Source organism: Copidosoma floridanum, unplaced genomic scaffold (assembly GCF_036245765.1).
Source record: "Copidosoma floridanum isolate Cflo_tuat_1 unplaced genomic scaffold, Cflo_Japanese_pri ptg000011l, whole genome shotgun sequence".
NCBI lineage: Eukaryota > Metazoa > Arthropoda > Insecta > Hymenoptera > Encyrtidae > Copidosoma > Copidosoma floridanum.
This window is the reverse complement of record NW_028321888.1, coordinates 3,839,293-3,862,365: the sequence shown is the minus strand read 5'-3', so window position 1 is coordinate 3,862,365 and position 23,073 is coordinate 3,839,293. Positions and strand designations below refer to the sequence as shown.

General features: G+C 35.8%; 1 protein-coding gene across 3 annotated transcripts in view; it reads left to right on the top strand.

The window, feature by feature from the left end:
• Positions 1 to 23,073, top strand: part of Dhc64C (dynein heavy chain, cytoplasmic) — an 897,235-nt gene that overhangs the window by 686,905 nt on the left and 187,257 nt on the right. For all 3 annotated transcript variants that reach the window (XM_089590008.1, XM_089590007.1, XM_089590009.1), the window contains one exon: positions 16,754 to 18,174. In XM_089590008.1, the coding sequence (XP_089446134.1) occupies positions 16,754 to 18,174 (1,421 nt within the window). The remainder of the gene's footprint in view (positions 1 to 16,753; positions 18,175 to 23,073) is intronic.

Here is a 23,073-nt window from a genome sequence, read left to right as displayed (position 1 = left end):
AAGCCAGCGTCGTCGAGGGCGACGACGTCGCGGCCTCGGACGTGTTACGTACGATATGCTAGGCATATCACACTAACTTCCCCTGGTGACCACGAAGCTACCTTATCAAGAGGGTACCGACGGGAGGGGAACGAGGTAATATAAGGCCCGCCAAGCTTCAAAATCGGGAGAACGAAGAGAAGACTCGGACAGACAGGGAGAAAGAAGAGAAGACTCGGACAGACAGGGAGAACGAAGAGAAGACTCGAATAAACAGGGAGAACTAAGAGAAGACTTGGACAGACAGAGAGAACGAAGAAAAGACTCGGACACACAGTGAGAACGAAGAGAACACTCGGAGAGACGGACAAAAAAAACGGAGAGAAGAAGCGGATTAGATAGACACTCGAGTCAGAGATTGGGCAATTAATCGGGAACACACACGCGTCTTTGCCTTATAAATAAGTATCTTAAATAAAAGTCTTTAAGGTTCCAAGTTTTTGATCGTTTTCGCAAAGCACCTCCTTACCTTTCGGTTTTCCCACGTAACAATGTTTTGTATTTTTTTTTAGTGAAAATGAAATTTTTTTAGAAAATTAACCATATCACCAAAAAGCTGACTAAAAAATACATCGAAAATATTATTTGCAACATTTTTTTAGGATAGTAATAAGGCCGAGAAAATGAGCTCAAAACAGTGACTTTTAGCGCTCGTTCGGTGGGCCTGGGACGTTTCGCGTGAAACGCCTCATATACGCTAAAAGGAGAAGAATAGAATACCAACGGATAATCAGCTAGGTTACAGACTCAGCAGTGCCAACAGAAGAGGACGAGAAAATGAGTACGCAACTATCTGTTCAGCAGAAGATGTGTAGAGAGTGACTGCGAGGTTACATACGCAGTAACAGCGGTGGTGGCCTGGGCTAAAAGTGAGAGCTTGCTTTTGAAAGTTAGTCTCAAGATGAGCGTCTAAGTGTGTGCAGTAAAAATTCCGGTAATTTTTGCTATAGTTTCGAGGTGCATGGTAAAGAAATAGAGCTTGAGAGAGTCTTCGAGGAGGTACATAGTAAATATTTTTTTAAGAGAGATCAAGAAATTTTGTTTGGATTTAGATTTAAATTTGGATATTTATTGGGCCAGGGACCCCATTTGTCCATTTGTACGTGACAAATAAAAAAAAAAAAAGAAGAAGAAGTACAGTTATCAGTGAAAAAGTAAAAAGGTAATTTGACAAACTGTAAAGTGTATAAATTGAGTATAAATGACAGATACGTAATCGTAGATAAGGTGAGACATCTCTCCGTTGGTGGTGTGATGGTGGAGACAAACTTTAGTAAGAACGTTGTATTCAGTGGTGGTGATTGACGGTGGATCAATGGGACGTGAGACACTGTCTCAAGTGTCTTAGAACGGTGTCTTAGAACGGTTTCTTAGTATTCGATTTGAGTCTTACATTTAATCCTGCTACATTTCATTAGTTCTTCATGAACTAGTTTTTTATATTTTTTAAGCTTCTCGATTTCGAACGTTGGTGTAGGTAGAGAGAGAAAGTTAAGAGAGAGAGAGAATGATGCTGATGATGAAACGAATTTGTTAATGTCGAGGTTTGATAAAGTGAATGGCAACTAAAGGTACATAGCAGTTACAATTTGATACATAATAATATAAGTACATTCAATATGTATTCGGTAAGTGGCGTATGGTAACTGTACAAATAATTTAGTTCGCAATCTACTTACAGAATTACTGAGTTATGAAACTACGAAACTACAAAACGCAAAGTAAAATTTTGATAATTGTAGCCTAACTTGTAACATAGTATTAATGATTACAATATAAGCAGTAACAATAATGGTAGTAAGCACAGCTCCGTGAAAGAGATAGAAAATAAGTAATGTAAAGTACAAGTAGAAGGATACCCTGGTGAAAACAAAATACAACTACCTAAACCATGGGACTATTGAATATTGTATTGACAAGGCACGATACAATAAAGTAGCGTTATTCCACTTTCAACAAGTAGTTAAAAAGCTCTCTTTTACAAGATTCGATAGTGCTCCCCGATCTCACCCTTGCGGGGATCTCCTCCCATAGTCTTAAAGCGCTTGGGACAAAAGAGCGCTCGTACGTAACTGTGCGCGCAAAAGGGATCGAAAGACCGGTGGACTCAGCCCAAGGCGAGCAGCCAGGAAGTTATACATCCCAAAAAGTACTTCCAACGAGCACCAACGGTGAGCCAACGTAGTCGACTGTAAAAAGGCCTCATCTCGACATCTTGACCAACCCTAAAAATTAACCGTATAACCGGATTGAACAGTCAATGTAGCTAAATCTGAAGATATTTCGAGAGATCCAGAACACCAGTGCCGCATAGTCAAAATGGGGGAGCACAAGTGAGGTCACAAGCTGCCTCCTGATCGACCAAGACAACGAACCCGCCCCATACCGGAGTCTGTGAAAAATCCCATAAATCCCATGGGTAATAGTAGAGACACGAGAGACATGGGCGTTCCAGGAAAGATTGTCATCGAAGACGATGCCTAGATTTTTGACTGTTGAGACGAAGGGCACCACATCACCTCAGGCCATGATCGGTGGCACGCACGAACGATCCATCGTGCTATGTAATTATGCTGACGCTAGCAACTGTGATTAATTTTGAAGAAGTTGAACGGCAATCCATGATTGAGTACCCAGATGTCAATGGCACTAATATCGTGGTTAAACTTCGCAATCGTATTTACGATGTGCCCAGGGAAGCTTTGGATGTAGACCTGGAGGTCATCGGCAAAGAGCATGGCCCTACAGTACCTGAGACATAGCACAGTCGAATTAATGAAAGTGAGGAAGAGTACGAGACCGGGCGAAGACCCCTAGGGAACACCGGAGGTAGTATAATAACGCCCATACAAGCCATCCTCTTTATGCACCACTGAGAAGGAGCGATCGGACAAGGAAGAATGCAGAAAATAAATTGCACCACCCGAGAAATTCATTTTTTAGAGCGATAGTAGAAATCTCCGATTGCCCAGCGAATCGAAGGCCTTGTGAAAATTAAAGTTGACTTATAATGTTGTTATACCCCTATCGATACTCTGGTGGTTGTCATCGGATACCCGCAAGAGAGTGGTCTGGGTGCTAATGCCCCGTCGAAAGCCGAATTGAAAGGGTGCAGCACTCTTTAAGCAATTACACATTTGATCTACTACAAGGTAATCCAAAACCCGCCCGAAGTGCGAAAAATTTGCTATTGGCCGCGTATGTGACGGGCACGAAGGGTTTTTAACCTTTGATAGCTGTACAATGCTGAAGTGCTTCCACATATCAGGATACATATGATTAGCCAATGATGTGTTAAATATATGAACTAGAAAGGGAGTGATAAGCGTAAATACATCTTTAAAGTACTGCAATGGAAGACTATCATTGCTCCTGCTTCTAGCCTTAGAAGCGCAGTGCTGCACTACCCGATGCACCTCGACCCCAGCGGGCGAAACGAAAAACCATCACAAGTGGCGTCCGTTGCCAACAATCTCATTTAAATCTTCGATACTACACGGTGGCTGAGCGCAAGCGACCGTGGAGTAGAAACTTCCCAGGATATTAGGGGGGAAAATATCGGCTTGCGAGCTAGACTTGCCGGCCACAAGACCGAAGCGTCTCAGAGTATTCCACGAAGATTGTGGAGATGGAGACGATGGCAGTGTCTGCTGGAGAAAATCCTCTCAAGTGCTCCTTATAACCATCCTAAAAGTCCTACGGACTGATCTATATTACCGCAGCAAGGCCGCATCCCGTCGACGCTTTGCATCTCGATACATGTAATCGCGAATCCTACATTGGCTACGCAATTTGTCAGTGAACCAGAGGGCCGGGGTCCCACGATAGTTACGCTCACGGAAAGGAGCCTTAATGTCCTGTAGGGAGTCACCCCCACTCCACTTAAGTGAGAACAAGAAGAGAGAGAGAGAGAGTAAGCTTAAAGCTGCGCAGAGCAGTACACCTGTAGCCACTGATCAAGTTTGTCAGACTATAACACAATAAACGAATTCACACAACTAAGGCATATTTCTCTTGCTCCAGATCATTTCTGCCTTCCTCCAGGACAATAGTGTCCTTCAGGTGCCACATATGTATATAGTAGGCTTCTAGACCCTACATTGGTGACCCCGACGTGATGTCTTGGATCAGCACCTTGAAATGGGAGGATTATGGGTGACATCCCCAGCGCACATCAATTTCAGTGAGATTGAGGCGCCGGAAATTATCGGCAGTAAAATCCTGGCAACTTGTGGCGTGAGTGACACGTGGGACTAGGCAAATGCAGTGGTCTTGCCCCATTACCCAGAGCACGTCTACCTCCAGCACTGGAGCATTATGATCGTCCTGGTCCATCGCCGTAGCCTGAATACAACGCAGCGAGTTTAGAGATATAAGGTGAACTAGGAATACCATGTAATTTTGTTTTTTTTTTTTGGGACCCTGCAATCGAGGCTGGAAATTTAAAGTGAGAGATGATGGCCGGGTCTTCGCTGCACTTAATAGACTTTTGTCGTTCCCGCGAAAATTTTCGACCATATTAACTTATAAAGCACCCGACCTGCCTTTTCTTTACTCCGCCGTTGATAAACATAAACAAAGCATTGGTGCTTCTGGCGTAGAGTCGTTGGCCGAGCCGCTTTCTTTTTAAATTTCGCTGCACGGCTGCTATAGCAGGCGTTGCCAACTGTAGTAATAACTGGTTGCAAGGCACTTCATGGTACTGTGTACTAATTTATTATATTTTATACTAATTACCGTTCAAGACATATCATTGTTATTAGTATACCCATTTTGTAATGACTCATGTTAAACGTTGTATAATATCCGCATCTACTTGATCCATGTTACTGTATTTCGTATTGTTTTAGTGCATATTTGTTTTTGGTTTGCGGTGCACGTCATTTGTCACATTAAGTATTACGTGCGAGGTATTATTACGAAATATTCATTTTGTTTAGCCCCATAGTAGGCCAGCAGCAAACAATTATGTTTTCCCCCTCATGACACGAGCATAGTGTCAGAGGCTAAAGCGAAATCACGGGACTTAAGGCCAACCGGCAAGTATGGAGCATGAGCAACAAAAAATACCTCTTCTATTGGTAAATCCACAAACGTGGCTTTTCCAGGCTAATGCACTGCGTGGAGAAGATTTTGTTTACTTTGACTACGCAAGCGTAACATTAACATGTCGTGTAGCAATAAATCTTTAAGTCATTTTTTTTAACAGTTACACTCTACAGCTTACGACACTCCAAGCTGATTTATTCCTAAGTTTTTTATGTGCACATAATTTATTTCTTATATTTATGAGACATCAATTATTCCTTTTATTTTAGTTTTCGGATTTGTTCAATAAAAAGTAGTATTAATTAATTTTCAAGTTCTCCATAATGACAATCAATGGTTGGAGTATTTATCTTTTTTATGCTACCGCAACAATAATTATTGTTAAATTTATTATTTATTTAGTTTGAAAGCGCACTTAGTACTAATAGTATATTTCCTTAGCCGTGATTATGTGCGTACCTTTTATCTGATGTTGATGTTTGACCAAATTTTGTATATGTGACTAATGTTCTTGAATTTTATGTGTTAATCTCGAAAAATTTTTATGAAAGTAAGACTGAAATAATACAAGAAAACATAAATTGTACTACGAAACAAATGAACAGTAAAAGAAGTTAATATAGTATTTAATCGTCGTTTTAAACGAGAAAGCATTGTAAATACACAAGTAAGAACTATTAACATGTATAAAAGTGATAAAAGCGATTGAGTGTACTCAAGCACTGTATTATTAAAACAGAATTGTAACAAAATTTATTTAAATAAGTTCAGATAAGACTTAAGCGCAAACTATAATATTTTTGTACAATATTGAATTAATTGTATTTGACTCTCTCTTCAAATGTAAGAATTTGTAGATATATTTCTTTGTTTTCATAAGTTTTAATCGCATTAAAACTTAAGGGGAGTAGTGTAGGGAGTCACCCCCACTCCACGTAAGTAAGAACAAGAAGAGAGAGAGAGAGTAAGCTTGAAGCTGCGCAGAGCAGTACACCTGTAGCCACTGACCAAGTCGGTCAGATTATAGTACAATAAACGAGTTCACACAACTAAGGTCTATCTCTCTTGCTCCAGGTCATTCCTGCCTTCTTCCAGGACAATAGTATCCTTCAGGTGCCATATATGTATATAGTAGGCCTCAAGTCCCTACAGTCCAAAACACCCATCGTCATCTACTGGAACTCGACCAGAGCATTGTTTATATAGTTGCAGTACAAGTCGCTTGATGTTCGATTCATGGCTGTAGAAGAATTGACCAGATGCGACTGTTTTATCTAATGAATTGACTATAAAATAATCGATCTAAGTGCCTCCCCCCCCATCCGGTGGTGTGTAACCGAGAATTTCACCGAATGCAATAAGTGGTCCACAAGAAGACCCTGCAAATGATTGGAGTAGTAATTCATATTCAGCATATCAACATCTAAATCTCCTGTAATAACAATGTCTGAGTAAAGTGTGGAGCACCCACTGACAGCTTCAAAAAGTTCAGTGAGTACCGTACTCTGTGGACACCTGTATGTTACCTCTAATAAGAACTTCGGCGAGGTTTGTAGATATAACTTAAGAAACATAAACTCGTTTTTGTTGAGGGACGCGATGACTGAGGAGTCACGACCCGACTACGAATAGTCTCTCTTACGTAGCAGGTCACACCTCCCTCCTGGACATACTTCCTTTTACCGGTGCTAGACTTACAAGCACAGTCATTACACAGTAACCTGCTCGATAGAACAGAGTATAGCGAAGAATCGTGCGCTGTAGTGAGCCATAAATAGGTAATTGCTAAGAAATCATGGTTTAATTTATTTTACATATACTTGGTCTCGTCCATGTGCGCTCCAACGGAAGTTGCGTTAATGTGTGCTATACGCAGAAAGCCACAATTATTATTCTAAGTTTTTGAAGAGGATCTTACAAGTAGTCAGTCTAGTAGATTAAGATCAGATTCGGTCAAAATAACAATTGGATCGGATTCATCGGTGTTACGTACAAAAATTTCGCCACCGCGAGTCCAAACATATTCATATTTCCGTTTGCTAGCAATATCTTTGGTCCGCATATGAAATAAAGATTATGCACGAGGTATGACAGCATTTCGTATAGTTTGATATCAGCGTCGAATTTATGTCAGAAAATAAGGGAGTGTATTTAATTTCCCCGAAATTGTTTTTCTTGGACAAAACAAAATCTCGCGTAGCGGTCGACTTGAACAAAACCACGAGGGATTTAAACTTAGTTGCCGCCGATTGTCCAGCTGCCCCCACTGAACTCTTTGAGCCCTTAAATTTTTTAGCATGTATGCTTGATATATCGCTTTGTAAGTGTTGTAAGCCGAATATAATTAATATAGGGCCTATAACGCCATCAAAAGAACGGCTGGACTCGCATGATACGAGTTCATTGATACGCTTGTCCTGCTCAGACGCCCGGTTGGTTATAGAATTTAGCCGCTTATCAATCGCATGAAAATGACCTTTACTATAAGCCTTAATGCCGTTAATAGATGTCATCAACGCAAGAAAATGACTATTTTCGTCAAAGTCTTTCCAAGCGAGCGGCATTTTAGTCCCTGCATTAGCTGCGCCCACCGACGTGCCACCACTAATCTCACTGTCCCGATCAACAGCCTGCGCTGTACCAGAATCACTAGCTGACGATCAATCGAGCGCGGCGGCACCAGTAAGGCCCTGGTTAGAGTCATGGTGTTCGGCCTGCGAAGAGATCGGGTTGGCGGGTTCGTCACCTCTCTTTCTATCACATCGATACATACGGTCATGGCAATCACTTTCGGATCTCGACGACAATTAATAGTTTAAAATATATCCCCAGTGGAATAAACTGTTGCATGCAGTACAGCTCCACGCATCGTTTGCGATTTTCTTTGTGCACTTCTTATCCTTAAACATCTTGATGGCAATGGCTAATAAAATAGTGCTCAACGGATAAAAGGTATAAATAGTACTGACGTTTACGTACAATACAAATTACGACGTACAAGTATAACAGTACTAAACGCGCTTAAAACTATATGTCCATAAAACTGGTTCGGACGGAACTGTGATACAAAATGATCTATATAAAAGGAAATTGGCATATTTAAAATAAGTTGCGTTTGTTGCTAATAGTAAGTAAAATAGGAGCAAAAGCTTTTATCTCTACACAACACTCCGTTGTAATGCTCACAGTCAAATATCACTAATAAGTGTCACAGTGTAAGAATCAAAATGAAAACAAGCGAGCAGAAAAACGAGTTGAACAGCAGCCAGTAAGCTGTATCGCTCAGTGAAAGAAAAATGTGGGTCCGTGGATCAGTGACTTACGAGAAAACCTCCAGATGGTGGTCGAAACCACGGCAAGGCAGTCACTGATGCTAGAGAACGTCACCTCCTGGTGATGGCCTGGCTACTGGTAGTACTTTAGCCAACACTAAAAACAGCGTACCTGTTTACGGCCGATCTACTAAATACGCAGCTGGACTCCTTGACGAGCAGACAGAATGAAGCTATACAGCGTGTCCAACGACCAGCCGTTGGCAGCACATCAAGGTTGGAAACCACACGAGGACGCACTCAAAGCCTGACCTCCGAGCTCCAGGAGACCTACAGCACCAGAACGCAAGGTGAAAGCCGTTCCGGGCCCCAGAGAAAGGTGTTCTGTAGATAAAAACTTCAGTTGAGGTACAAATAAAGGCATAAAATTTAATAATAACGGAGCAACAGCTATAACGTATTAACTGTTACCTGCAGAGAGAGAGGGGAGAGTGCGAGAGAGAGATTTTTAGATTTAAATCAAAATTTATTTATGCCAAGGATCAGTAATCCGAATGGCAAAAGCATAATTTTACATGTTGTTAACAAACTTATAGAAATACATAATCAATACACAATATATTATTAATAATTCTGGTAACATTTTACAACATAATTTATGTACTCATTCTCATATACAATGGCCTTATAAGAGTTTACCAATACTGAGTTTTAAATTACAATGAAAATAATTTTCTAATACAAATAATAATACATCAGACAGTGCAATGGTACAGCTTAGCTACGCATCTTAAGATTAATTTTGAGTGTCTAATTGTGAATTTTTAAATAAATAAATATGAGTGAAAAATAAGCCATATCTAATACCTCTAATCATTTGAGCAAGATAATGAATACTCATAAAAAGCTGTATTATAGGTTTTAAGCGATCCAGCATATAGCCTCCGGTATCGAATCTCAGAGCTTCATACTACGTAAGGCAAAGGATGCAGCATATGATGAGAGAGTTGCACTCGACATATTGAAACAAGAACCAGAGAGCAATAGACGCGCAGATCTTTGTACATCATCCGCTGGGGATGGGAACAATTTAAATAGGAATTGAGGCTCCTTTGTATTAAGAATCTTACAAATAGTTACCCCTAGAAAATAATCTCTCCTACAACTGGGACGCAACTTCCCAAGCCTCTTGTAATAAGGTAACATGGCTGTATCTCTTCTGAGGTTGAATATATATCTAATCACTGTATTACAAAAGCAGTCCAGATTTAAAGACAGATAACCCAATAACCCAGCATATACCAAGCAGGCATAACCGAAGTGAGGCATCACCAAGGCACTCGCTAGTCTCGCCTTGATAGCACTCGAGAGAAAATGCCCCTTGTGTCTCAACCTACAGAGGACGCTGTGCACACGTGAGCATACACCATACAGAGAGAAAGAGAGAGAAAATAGAGTACGTAGAAAGAGAGAGGGTCATTAGAGTAGCGTAGCGTGGGATTTTGTGTGTGCAGCAGTGTGTATACGTATATTTGGAAGATAAGTACTGAGATGCGATAAAATAAAAGCCTCTCCTGGTCCAGGATGATCACAATGTAGTAGGCGCGCATTCGTAGCTTGTGTAGTTTAAAGTAGGGTCATGGCAGCGCCGTGCAAAATTACTGTTACAAAATGAACTCTATTATTTAAAGTCGTATAAAAACTAAAAAAAAAAAGAAACAAAGTTAACAAATAGAAATACACTAAAAAACATAAGCATATTGAATAAATAATGATACAAATGAATATTTACGTTATGAATTTTAAGATTGATTTCTTAATAAATTGAAAGTATTATTCTTAAAAAAAAGAGATTTATCTACTTAAGAAAGTATTTAATTTTAACTACAATTTTAAAAGTATGAACAGAATAAAAGACCAATTAGCTGCTAAATTTGAAGCTCTCCATTTCGACGAAAAATCTATTTCCATTAGTTTCATCCAAATCACAAAAAAAAAAAATTTATTTTAACTTGTGGAATTCAAAATAACGTGAGAAACAATTATTCAGACATTGCTCAAGGCATTCATAATACAAATGGATCAAATATGTTGTTGTAACTAAAGCAGACAATGAAAACGTATTTAACTTTATTTGATATCAAAAACCCTTTTTCAAATGTTCTGGTTCTCGAAGTAGAAAATTTACAAAAAACATTTTAGAGAAGTGTCACACAAATGAAATATGTTTAGAAGAAATTTTATGCGTACTTGAAAATTGCTTATTATAAAATTATTTCCTATTTCAAACCATATTATTGCAACGTTATTCACAAAAATTTTTTGTGCTTTACGTATTGAGGGTTTGTCTTAAAAATCATTGTATCCACACAACAGATACAAAAATACATGAAAATAAGTTGCTTCTGGATGTTACCTGTATTAAAAATCAAAATTACATAAAAATCGTATTAACTAGTATGATAGCTAACTACCCACAAAAGAATATTCAATTTCAACCATGACATCTGTAGAAGTTGACGGTTATACCATGCATGATTTTAAAGGTATTACTTAATCCTAATGTGCTCATACACCAAATCAAGAGGGTGTGAGTCAGAGCTTGATGAAGTAATATACCTCTAGATTTTAATGTGCATATTCATCTCGCTCTTGCTTTTTTTACTTACTTTGTTTTCTACTCATATAAAATGACAAGCCAATGACCATCTAAATTAACCACTGGCACAGATCTTCCGAATTTTAGTAGCTCATTTCTTTAATTTTTTGTATTTATCGTATTTTTCTACTTTCTATACATTTTAAGTTGATCCTGAGATCAGCCTAGTAACCCCTTACCTCATGACAAACTTTCCGAACTAACCCTTTCAAACTTCTCTTTTTACCTTCATCTGACTTTCCAAACTGGCCCTGACCTTCCGCTTCAAAGTCAGCCATAGAGCCTACCCGTGGGTCACCCTAAGATGCAAAGCCAGCCGTAAAACTTCATAATAAATTTTATCCAGATACATCTTTAACTGGTTCCTAATTAACTAAGCTATAACCGTTATTTTTGCAAACTATTGTTTCACATAAAAATGTTTTTCCCATTATTCCAGAACCATTATAAAAAATATTATAATACATTATTAAAATAACGTCGAATGGTGGTACAGTCAAATTTTGTATTTATTAAAAAACAAAACGATGTTTCAGCCGTTTGGACAATGTCCCAGACAATGATTACGAATCCCCTTTTAAAGAGTCAGAGATTTTTGTACCTGATAAAGGCCAGGACATTGTCCAAACGGCCGAAACGTCGTTTCGTTTTTAATAAACACAAAATTTGACAGTACCACCATTGGACGTTATTTTAATTATTAACCAACTGTCATTGGATGTGTTATATTAATATTATAATATATATTGAACTAGCAGCCCCCCGTCTCGGCTTCGCCCGAGACTTACTAAATAAAACACCGTAGTGTGTTGACACGTAATGTGAAACATTTTTAGTTAGAAAATTTTACACATATTCCCGATACATCTCAGAACAAAAATCTTCTTAGTAAAAACATATTTTTTCGGAATCCATATAGTTTATTTGGTCAAATAATAAGGTGTACAAATTCAAAAAAATAATTATGCTGAAAAGTACCGTGCGTTCTTTATGCCATAAAATAATCGATGGCTATAAGAAGTTGTTGATTTGGTTTCTTCTGTGTAATTCACGAAAAGGGCTATTTTTTAAAGCTGTTAAGATTTAAAACCCCCAAAAAATTTATATTAAAAAAAAATTTTTTTTTCTCATATCTCACAATTTTATTACCAGAGCAACAAAGTCCTGGACCTTAAACCTAACATCTTTATTGCCACAAAAACACAAATACATTTTCTACTCATTAAAAAATCTGAAGTAGGATCTTTAAAGATTTCAGAGATTGCTGTGAGGGTACAATGAAAAGCTGATCTCTCACGTAATGGACTCTTAAGTTGACGATTTTGACGCTGCTGTTTCAATCTCGATAAATTTTCTGCGTCAGTTTCTTGACGCCTCAAATTGTATTCATTAGATACATTTGAGGTTTTCTTTCCAATATACCCTTTTGCGACTATTGGTATGCTTACGACTTTTATGACCCCTAAAGGCTATTTTCAGTCAACTTTGTTAATTTTAATACATCTGTTCGCAAGGTAGTTCGACGTCCGATGGCCCTAAAAAAGACCGGTGAGCTTCTTAAGTTAACTCTTTTTTGACTGCAGTTAACAGCAATTGTGACTGCCTGGATACCTCAGGGTGATCTTCTCTGGCTTACTGTTAAAGACCCAGACTGATTGGGAGAAAAATTACAAAGTCCGAAGCTTTGGGGCTAGTTGTAGTGCTCTTTTCCAACGTATCCCGGTATAACGTCGAAGACGTTGGTGTCTAAAGCACCTTTTTTATTTTGCAGATTTAGTTGTTTTGGTGATCTTAGATGGGGAGATTGGTTAGTGATACTTGTCCAGTGGAGGCTGTCCCGTTGGCTCAAGTTTTTTTTTCCTTTATAGCTGTTATAGGTTTGCCCAGCGCAAACCTTGGAGAGTATCAGTGATTCCTGGTTGAATGCTTAGAGTCGAGAGGGTAATATAGAGTCGTCGGTCACCGGGTTTCCCAGCCTTGCGAAGAACAACTCCGCAGGTGACGTCTGCCAGTGAATAGCTGACTTGGTTTAATAGTGCCCGTCTTTAGTTAATATAGTCTTTTAGTTGACGAATCACTTCCGGAAATGGTAATAAAAATGTATTTGTTGGCAAGGTAGTTTACACTAAGGTGGCCCCTAAAAAGAACCGATGAAATTGATGGTTAAGTAGGGAACGTAAATACTTACAATGGCCCTAAAAAGCGCCAGTGGTCAAACTTCCAGGCTATTCTTTATTATTATTCCTGATGATGAAGAGCTGGCTACGGGTTGCTTGATTCTTACCCTGGGAGTCTCGATGTACGGAGACTGTGATGGAGGGAGGTACGCCGCTGACCAAAGAATATCTCGTCTCGGGTCGTTCCCCGGATAACCAACTGCTCAATTGCTCATCTTTAGACGGGAACATGTGGGTAAGCGCGTTGGGGACGCGACTACCAAGAAGGTAGCCGTTGTGGCTTCCCGTGCCCATCAGAGCTGTTTTTCCTTGCATACATTTGTAGCCCCAAATTCTTTAATTACACCAGGTGGGATGTTGGGACTGCCACACAACTCTGAAGAGTTGGTGCAGATTGTGCTCTGGCTAGATATGTCTCCTGGTATTCTGGCAGAGACGGCATCGGTTGGAATTAATTTATTTTTCTTTGATCGCACTCGTGGAGATTCAGGGTGAAGGGACACTTAGGTTCCTTACCCTTAGAGAAGAGTGTCGTCCGTAACCGGGATACCCAGCTGCAGGACTATCATCAGCATTCTCTGAACAGCTTGATGAGCTGCCGAAGCTCGACTATACAGCTAACGATACGCTCCGGCCTATTATAACCACACTTATTTAATTGTGTTGCAGGTAGCTTCGATTTTATGTCGACGCCACCTAGCGGATTTTACTGAACTAAAGTGAAAAGCTGGCGTATTTTTGCAAAACTTTGAGCTCATTTATTGCTATTGTTATTAAATTTTTTAAGATAAAAACTATACTAAAACCATCTAGGAAGTATCATGAATCAGTGTGCAAAATTTCAGCAAAATTGGTTCAGTAGTTTTCGCGGTTAGCGATTACAACGGTTTTAGCGACTTTGCTTTATATATTAGTAAGATGTAAATTTAAACATACATTTTTTGTTCACGTCAGGATGAAGAATATTAAATATGCTGTGTATAACTACTACTATATTAAAATTTTTTCTGTCAGTTTCGTTTTTTTTCTGCAGGTTACCGCAACAGACTTTGAAAATTTCTGTAAGTTTTTTTTTTCTTTTAAACTGTATAACCTTACATATTTTGTGAACGTTAAAATAATGTGTAAGGTTTTCAAATAAAATCGTTAATGTTACATCAAGCTGCTTTTTTTTAAAAAACTTATCAATCATCTTTTATAATATCTGTGCAGTTTCTTGAAAAAATTTTTTAAGGTACACGTTTATTTGGTTTCACATTTTTAAAGTAATAGTTATTCCTATTTCAATTAATATGAATTTTAAAAACTCTGTTTCTTTATTTTCCAAAGAAATAATTTTTATTATACTATTTGTAGAATTTTTTTTAATTGCTGTCATTTTTATCAATTTTTATTGAGTTTCTTAAATTTTAAATTATTTTGAAATATTTGGACTAAAATTTTAGAAAAACTATCTTTTTTGTTCGATATCAGCAATCTTTTTAGTTGTATTTTATAATTCACTACAGATTAACAATTTTATTTTGTGATTAATCATGTCTGAAATGTCATATTAGAGCTACGTTACAATTTTAATAGATCTGCTGTTTATTCCGAATATACAAAAATATAGATTTGTTTTAATGTTGTCTGTATTTTGCATCACTTATAAACTTTTTTTTTATTTTTATTTTATTTTAACAGCTAGATTCTTTGTTTAGAAGCAACTATGAGTTTTAAAAATGTAAAGTTTTTAGTACTATCCACACACTATCCATTGAGAGTGTGGTAGTTGGGATAAAAGTTCATAACAAAATCATTGATATCAAACGTTACTTATCATCGCAGATATTACAAAAAAGGTTTTCCAACAAATAAATGAAGATTTGAAACGAAGATTTACTAGTACAATCTAATGTGTTTGGTGTTAAGTAACATACAAAATATGTAAAAAACTTTAGAGTTGTTACATTGTCTAGCTCAGGATACTGGGAGTGATGCAAGCTCTTAAATTTTTTACCTGGAGTAGGTGCTATTGCTCTAAGCTCTCTGAAAGTTATAAATACTCTTGATTAGATAACCCGATTAAACTCGTAACATAATTAAACCATTAATTAGCTTATCTATAAGCAATCTAATAACACTAGATTAGAGGATTAATCGTTTCTTACACGGTTGTTTTTAAGTTATCCAGTTGAGAGCACTTGATACGGATACTCGGTGGAATTTCTTGTTTAAGGAGCTTGTCTACAAAAAAAAAATCTGATCGCTGAAATCGCTTTTAATGCTTGAAGTTAGATAATTGAATACATTTTATGTGAAATCAACCACGAGTCATTTTGAATACTTTTTTTCACTATTTTGAATCTGTCATCTTGAATTGAAAAAGTCTGGTTTCATATTTATCTACGATGTACGTGAAAATTTCCCTTACTGTTTGGAAAATTAGGTTGGATGTATTATATATAAAGAATGGAAGCAGTATTACTTACTTGATCTTTTAGAAGCCTCACACTACAATTTTTCTAGGTAAAATTTCCTACAATGCGAAAGTAATATTAAATGAAGGTACAATTGGAATAATCAGCCGCTTACCTCTAATTTCGAGATTATAGTATTACGTTGTAATGTTTACAGGGTATATCTTTTTTTGCATTACTCAAACTCTAATGGAATAAAATTTGGTCAATCGGATTGTCCGTTTATAAAATAATCCATTTTGTAACTATTTGGTTCAATTGACAATTGCGCACTACGTTAAAAGATTTCTTTAAACTAGTTACTACATTATGAAATAAAATGTTTTTTTTTTATAAATAATTTAACTTAACCTTAAAAAAATTTTTTTGATATAAAACTTCATTTTGTGATGTTACAAATAGTTAAACAGCAAAAAAACAACTAACAAACTCTTGCAGTAACTTATTAGAATGAACTCAGTACCCATTTATAAACATATTCGTTAATAGTAACACTTACGTCGACACATAAAACATTTGTACTAGAGTTTTGTGCTTACTCAAACTTGAACATCTACAGATTCATATAGACACTTACGTAGACGCTTATATAGAAGAGTTATATATATTGCACGGTGGAGACAACGTCCTTACATTATGACGTTACTAGATTCTACTTTTGTCTGTTCTTGGAAGAAGCAAAAAGCTCCCTTTCACGTCTTAGAAAATGAAATTCAGTTCCACTATTGTTTAAATGTTAGCAAAAAAGTTTTTTCATATAAATATTTATCTTAAAAACAAATCTAATTTTTCTTATAAAATTTAAATATGTTAACAATTCTTTTAATACGTACGTAAAGATGGACATAAAACACTTACACACAGACATGCACATAGACTGTTATTTACAAAAGTATAATTATTTACCGCATGGTAAAAATTGTTTATGCATATCATGTCAGAAAAGAATTTTTTGTTTATTGCATAACTTTATCTCCAAAAAAAGAAGCAAATGTAGATATCGAGTTTTGCACTATATTTAAATTTTACATATTACGTGTCATAAATACCTATTTATTTGTTATATTGCTGTTTTTTAATTAATTCTTCTTTTTCTAGTATCGACAGAACTTATTTACCACATGGTGTCAGCATTTACACAGTGCTCATCTCCAATTTCGTCCAGATATTGCTAGAACAGAATACTTATCGAATCCAGATGAGCGTTTAAGATGGCAAGCTAATGCTTTACCTGCAGATGAATTGTGCACTGAAAATGCAATAATGTTAAAGCGATTTAATAGATATCCTCTTATCATCGATCCATCTGGACAAGCTACAGAGTTTCTGATAAATGAATATAAAGGTCGAAAAATAACTAAAACAAGCTTCCTTGATGACTCGTTTAGGAAAAATTTAGAAAGTGCGTTGAGGTTCGGTAATCCTTTGCTTGTGCAAGACGTTGAAAACTATGATCCAATATTAAATCCTGTTCTGAATAGAGAATTGAGACGTACTGGTGGCAGAGTATTAATAACTCTAGGTGATCAGGACATTGATCTTTCACCATCTTTTGTAATATTTTTGTCTACGAGAGATCCAACCGTGGAATTTCCACCTGATATATGTTCAAGAGTAACATTTGTTAATTTTACTGTCACGCGTAGTTCTTTACAAAGTCAGTGTTTAAATCAAGTTTTAAAAGCTGAAAGACCTGATATTGATGAAAAACGTTCTGATTTGCTTAAACTGCAAGGGGAATTCCATTTAAGATTGAGGCAGTTAGAAAAGTCATTATTACAAGCGCTTAACGATGCTAAAGGTAAGATACTAGATGATGATTCAGTTATAACAACACTTGAAACGCTTAAAAGAGAAGCTGCTGATATCAGTAGGAAAGTAGAAGAGACAGATAAAGTAATAGCAGAGATCGAAACTGTTTCTCAACAATATCTGCCCCTCTCTCAAGCTTGTTCAAATATATACTTTACCATGGATAGTTTGAATCAAATTCACTTCTTGTATCAATATTCATTAAAAATGTTTCTTGACATATTTACTTCTGTCTTAACAAAAAATTCGAAATTATCAGGTATAACTGATTATGTTCAACGCTTATCTTTCATTACTAATGATTTATTTTCCGTTTGTTATGAAAGAGTTGCTCGAGGGATGTTACATAATGACAGACTAACGTTTACTTTACTATTATGCCGGATACATCTTAAAGGTATCACATCTGAAACCACGTATGATAACGAGTTTAACTTTTTTCTGCGAGGAAAAGAGGGTGTACCTAATCTTCGTGTTCCTCCATTATCTAATATTAGCTTCGAACAGCAAGAAGCTGCTATACATTTAAGTACGAGATTGCCAGCTTTCAGAAAACTTAACGACATAATACAAAATAGTACAGAATTCAATACTTGGTTGCAATCACCTACGCCAGAAACTTGTGTACCCAAACTTTGGGATGAAGAAAAACCTTGTTCCCTTGTGGGAACTGCAATGAATCAGCTGTTGATTATTCAAGCGTTTCGGTGAGTTGCATGAAATCTATATCTCCTAATCTTAACTTTTGATCATTTTAGTTAAAAAACTGTTATAGTGAAACTTAACTTATATTTTAAACAAATGTATTGCATTATCATTTGTCAATCCTTCTAACTCTCTATACAATAGAATTATACTTTATTTTATAGTTACAAAGTACTTTCTTTAATAATGCTAACTGATATTTTTACTGATTGTTATACGATCTATTTGTCAGGGACGTAGAGCCGACCATTGCTTTGTTGCAGATGTTATGAATCTTGAACGTTTGTTATCCATTTAAGCTCTTACTATATTGCAATGCCCCTCTTCAGTTGATATAATCGTGGTATATAGGCAACTATTGATTAAATAATAAAATTTACGGGAAAACAAAACGAACTAGGGCCCAATTTACAGTTCTTGAGATTAAGTATCTGTTAGGGTGCAGGCTCGTTACCCGGTGTAAAATTAAGTCACCGATTCAATTAATAACACATTTTTTTTTTTAAATGTTCGATTTGTTTGTCAAATAATCTAAGAGCTCCTGCAATTGGCATAGCGATTGTTATGGATTATTGCTTTGTTCGAAAAAAAAGAAACAATATAAAATACTTAAATAAACATCTGATACAACTTTTATAATTTCACCATTATAGTTTTCAATCGTCGGCTTAACTGGAAAGCACCAATAATGATATTTATTTCCTCTAATGAAAAGTTTATCTAATTTAATACATGTGAACTTTAAAATTTTTAATAATAAGTAATATAAAAAAAAGCTATTTGTATTTTTTTCTTTCTTTGGAAGAATTTACAATCAATTTTAAATTTTGATGAAATCAACGAAAACGAATCTGTTTGAGTAAATTCATAAAAAACACCCAATCCCTTTAATAATTCGATGCAAAAAATAAGTCCAAAGTTTCTTTGGAAATCATCTATAAAATCAAATGATCCTAAACTTAATCTTCAAGTAGTTACATCTTTTAATGGTATTCAAGCATAAAAACAAATGTCTTGTAGCGAGCATTTTTTACATCATAATGCTATTTGAAATTATTTACGAGTTGTTTCCATAATATTTATTAACCTTTAAATCTATGACTTAGTTTTATAGTTGTTTCTCGTATAAACATTTTTTCGTTTGTCTTTGGAACAATTTTTAATATTTTTTCTTCTTGGTTTTTTCATTATTTGGAATAAATTACTAAAAACTCGGATTTTTGCAACTTTCTTAAATCTGGTAAACATCAATTTTCTTTGCATTTAATGTTTTCTAATATTCTCTACTTTATTTTCCTTGTTTTGATTCCACAAAACTATTAGGCTTTTCAAGATAAAAATCTTACTAACTGTTTTAATTAGGTTATTTAATACAGCTGCCAACTCTCTCATAAGACGTATCTTCATGTAAAACATTTTTGTATTAGGATGCTTTTATACTTTTATATTTTAGATTTAAATTAACATTTGCTGACATATTGTGGTATATTTCAAAATGAGTTAAGAAAAATAGAGAAAAATATGTCCCTCACGATACCCTCACGATACAGCACATATTATGGCTTTAAAAACAAGTAATCTTGTTGGTCTAATAAAATTGGTAAACTTATCCCCTCGATACATTCCTAGCTCGATTTTTGACTAAGGCGAGGATTTTAATTTGATTGCTTCGCTGATTTCAAATTTAAATAAAAACGTATGTGGGTATTTTTTTAGTAATCCTGTATTAAGATAAATATTGTAGGTTAGATTTAGTATCTAATTTAATTCTTTTAAAATATGTGCTGCTGATACCAGAAAAAATAGCTAGAGAAAGAAAAACATGACAATAGAGATACTACTTTATTATGATGAAGTCAGCTGTATTGTACAATTAAGCGACCAGTGTAATTATGAGGACGTTGTGTCTCACTATTTAAAGAGATATTGTGTCAATTAAACAAATGGGGATAAAGTATTAAAAGGGGTATTATAATTCTACAAAACTATGTATTGTGCAGGAAATTAACGACATTAAGGTCATACCACCAGTAATTGCCGTCTTATGGCTTTAATTTTTCGAGATTATCACTTGGAGTTCTTTAAATATCTTTACTTTTCATTCTCACTTTTCACTTTCGCTCTTCTTTTTACTCGTCTCACTGGTTATACTTTTCTGTCTTTCTATCTTCCTCTCTTAAATAAATAATGATTAAAAAAACATACATACACGTGTTATTAATAACAAGCTTTAGGCATTAAAATTGACATCAAGTTGATTTTTGGTGCTCTCAAACCAAGGAACAAAAACAACCCCGTCATAAATTTTTAATTCCATATAAGGGATTTTCGTAATTAGTGATAACGAACGAGCTGTCAGAATTTAAAAAATTTAGTAATAAAAAATAAACATACTTATGCTAAACTAGAAATTTTAAGCAACTAAAGATGTATCTGTCAGAAGCTACTAAAATCCTTTTGAAATTATCCTGTATTGTTTTTTGACGATAATCTTTACTAACAAAGCTTTGGTGATTGATCGAATAATATTCATCACAAGCATTCCGTGCATATTCTAGCATTTCTGAACCACAGATCAACAGCTTATGCACTTTAATCGGCATTCAATACCACTTATAAGTTTTTATAATTTGTTTAGCTCATTTCACAATATTATTACTGCACTTGTTATAAGTTCAATCTTAACTATTTGCATAAAATGTCGTTCATAGGTCTTCTAGCTTTAGCCCTAGGAACTATCTTGCTCTTTTCTATTTTGTGTGTGAATAACTTATTATTTATACAATACAAAAGATCTTTATTGCATAACCAAATTCAATTATTATATTGTTAGAGTAATAAAAGTTAAACAATTTATTAAAGTCAAATTTATTTGCTTGAAATGTACAATAGCGTTTTCCAGTCTCTTTTTGGTTGTTCTACTACTAAAACGCCTGTTGCTGTTTATTTGTATTGTTATAAGTTAACTTACAACCATCACTGGTTGTGTTGCTGCTTCGATATCACTTATGCTCTATGCAGTCCTTTAAGTAATCCCTGAAATGACAGAAATCGATATTTGTGGAGGAATAAATAAGATTTTGCGGTTTCTGTTCGGTTGCTGTTGCCGTAACCACTTTGGGGGGTCCGCTCTTACTGTTTCTTGCTTTTTAGCGTAGTCCAAAACTATTGTACTGATAGCCGTAAAATACTCCTGAGTTACATCAGTCAACGCGGTAAACCTTTAATGTCTTTTGCTTATAATAAACTCGTAGGACACGGTATTTAAGAGTTGACTAATACTTTGGAGGACAGATGTCAGGCGTGAAAGAGAGAAATTTTTCTCCTTGTAATGTGTTTTTATAGGCTTTTAAAACTTATAAGAGAGAGGCCTCACGTTGAGAAGTAACACGCGGTCAATAATCTGCTTACTTATTCATGCTTAAAGTAATTACGGTAGATGGGAATAACGATGGCCAACATATTAACTTTGACAACTTATTGTTGCAATTTTATATGAGATAACAACGATACAATTACTAGTATTAGTACCAAAGATTTTAGCTAACTTAATAATTTAGGCCAACGATAGGGCGATTACATGACCATGACATAAGGAAATCATAAGTTTTGAATATGGTTTACGCAGTTTAATTAAATTTTTTTCAAAAAACTCGTAAGTTTTGCCATATCACTTTTTTATTAGTGTAATCGTGATAGGTTGGCGACGATCAATTTTATACTATAGATTAAATTTCTTTCTGCGAGCGGCGTTGGCTCAGTAGTAAGCATGTTTGTTACTGATACAACGCTGTTCTAAGGGTCGAGGATTCGATTCGTATCTTATGAATGAATGCGAAACAGTGTTAGAGTGTTAGGGCTATAGGTAGAGATTAGTGGACCCGATGCCAGGCAGGGATCACCAGCCTTACTGGCGAGGAGTGGTCCCTGAAAAATGGAGCTTCTCCGAGGATGCTAATTAGCCTTAATCTGATGCTTTGGCATAGAGCGCTGGCTCAACCGGCTAACAGTGGACGTCCTGAAGAATGGAGTCTTCTTCGGGAAAGGCTGCACAGTGGTGAGTGAACCCGATGCACCGGTGGTGCAGAGAATGTCAACTTAAATGGCAAGGTGTTTCACTGGAGATACTTACACTGTGCCCATATGATACGATTAGGTATGATATCAATGAGTTTGGAATTAGGTGCGGTCATACACCCCCACACATAGGTGGTGAGTGGGTGGCTCTGGCGACTAATAGGCCAATAGGCTGTCGTGGTAATCTGTAGAAAAAAAAATTATTTTCTGTAAACCAAAAAAAAACAGGATCCAATACACAGTTGTACAATTCAACTGTCTGGTGGAGGGCAAGTTCATTTTCAAGTGCCAAATAGAATTTTATTGATTCGCCAATTGTATTGGTGTAAAAAACGTGAGTTTATTTAGGTAAATATTAAGTTAGTCGATTGCATAATCTTTTTATCGCTGTAATTAATACAGTAATTGTTCTAGATTATTACTGTTTTGAAACAAAACAGTTCAACAATGTCATGAAAAATTAATGAAAAATACAATTTAACCTTTCACCTCAAATCCACTCATCATTGATCGTTAGCTTAAATTATCTGCTTCTTCTGATATTAGATTTATTTAAATTAGTCAAATTAAGTTCGATTCAACTTCAAAATTTACAATAAATATTGATTAATAAAACTATTAGCATTTTGTATTTTTTTTGAAAATTTACAACTAATCTAAAGTTTAACGAAATTAAAGATAACAATTGTGTATTGTCTAAAATGTAAGAAAACTCGCGATCTTCTTAGAAGAGAAAGTTAAATTTGAAATAAGCGTACAAAATTGTTTTGTAAAATTTTATGTTCTTATTTATTTCAACTTTATTCTTTTTGAAAATTTGTTAT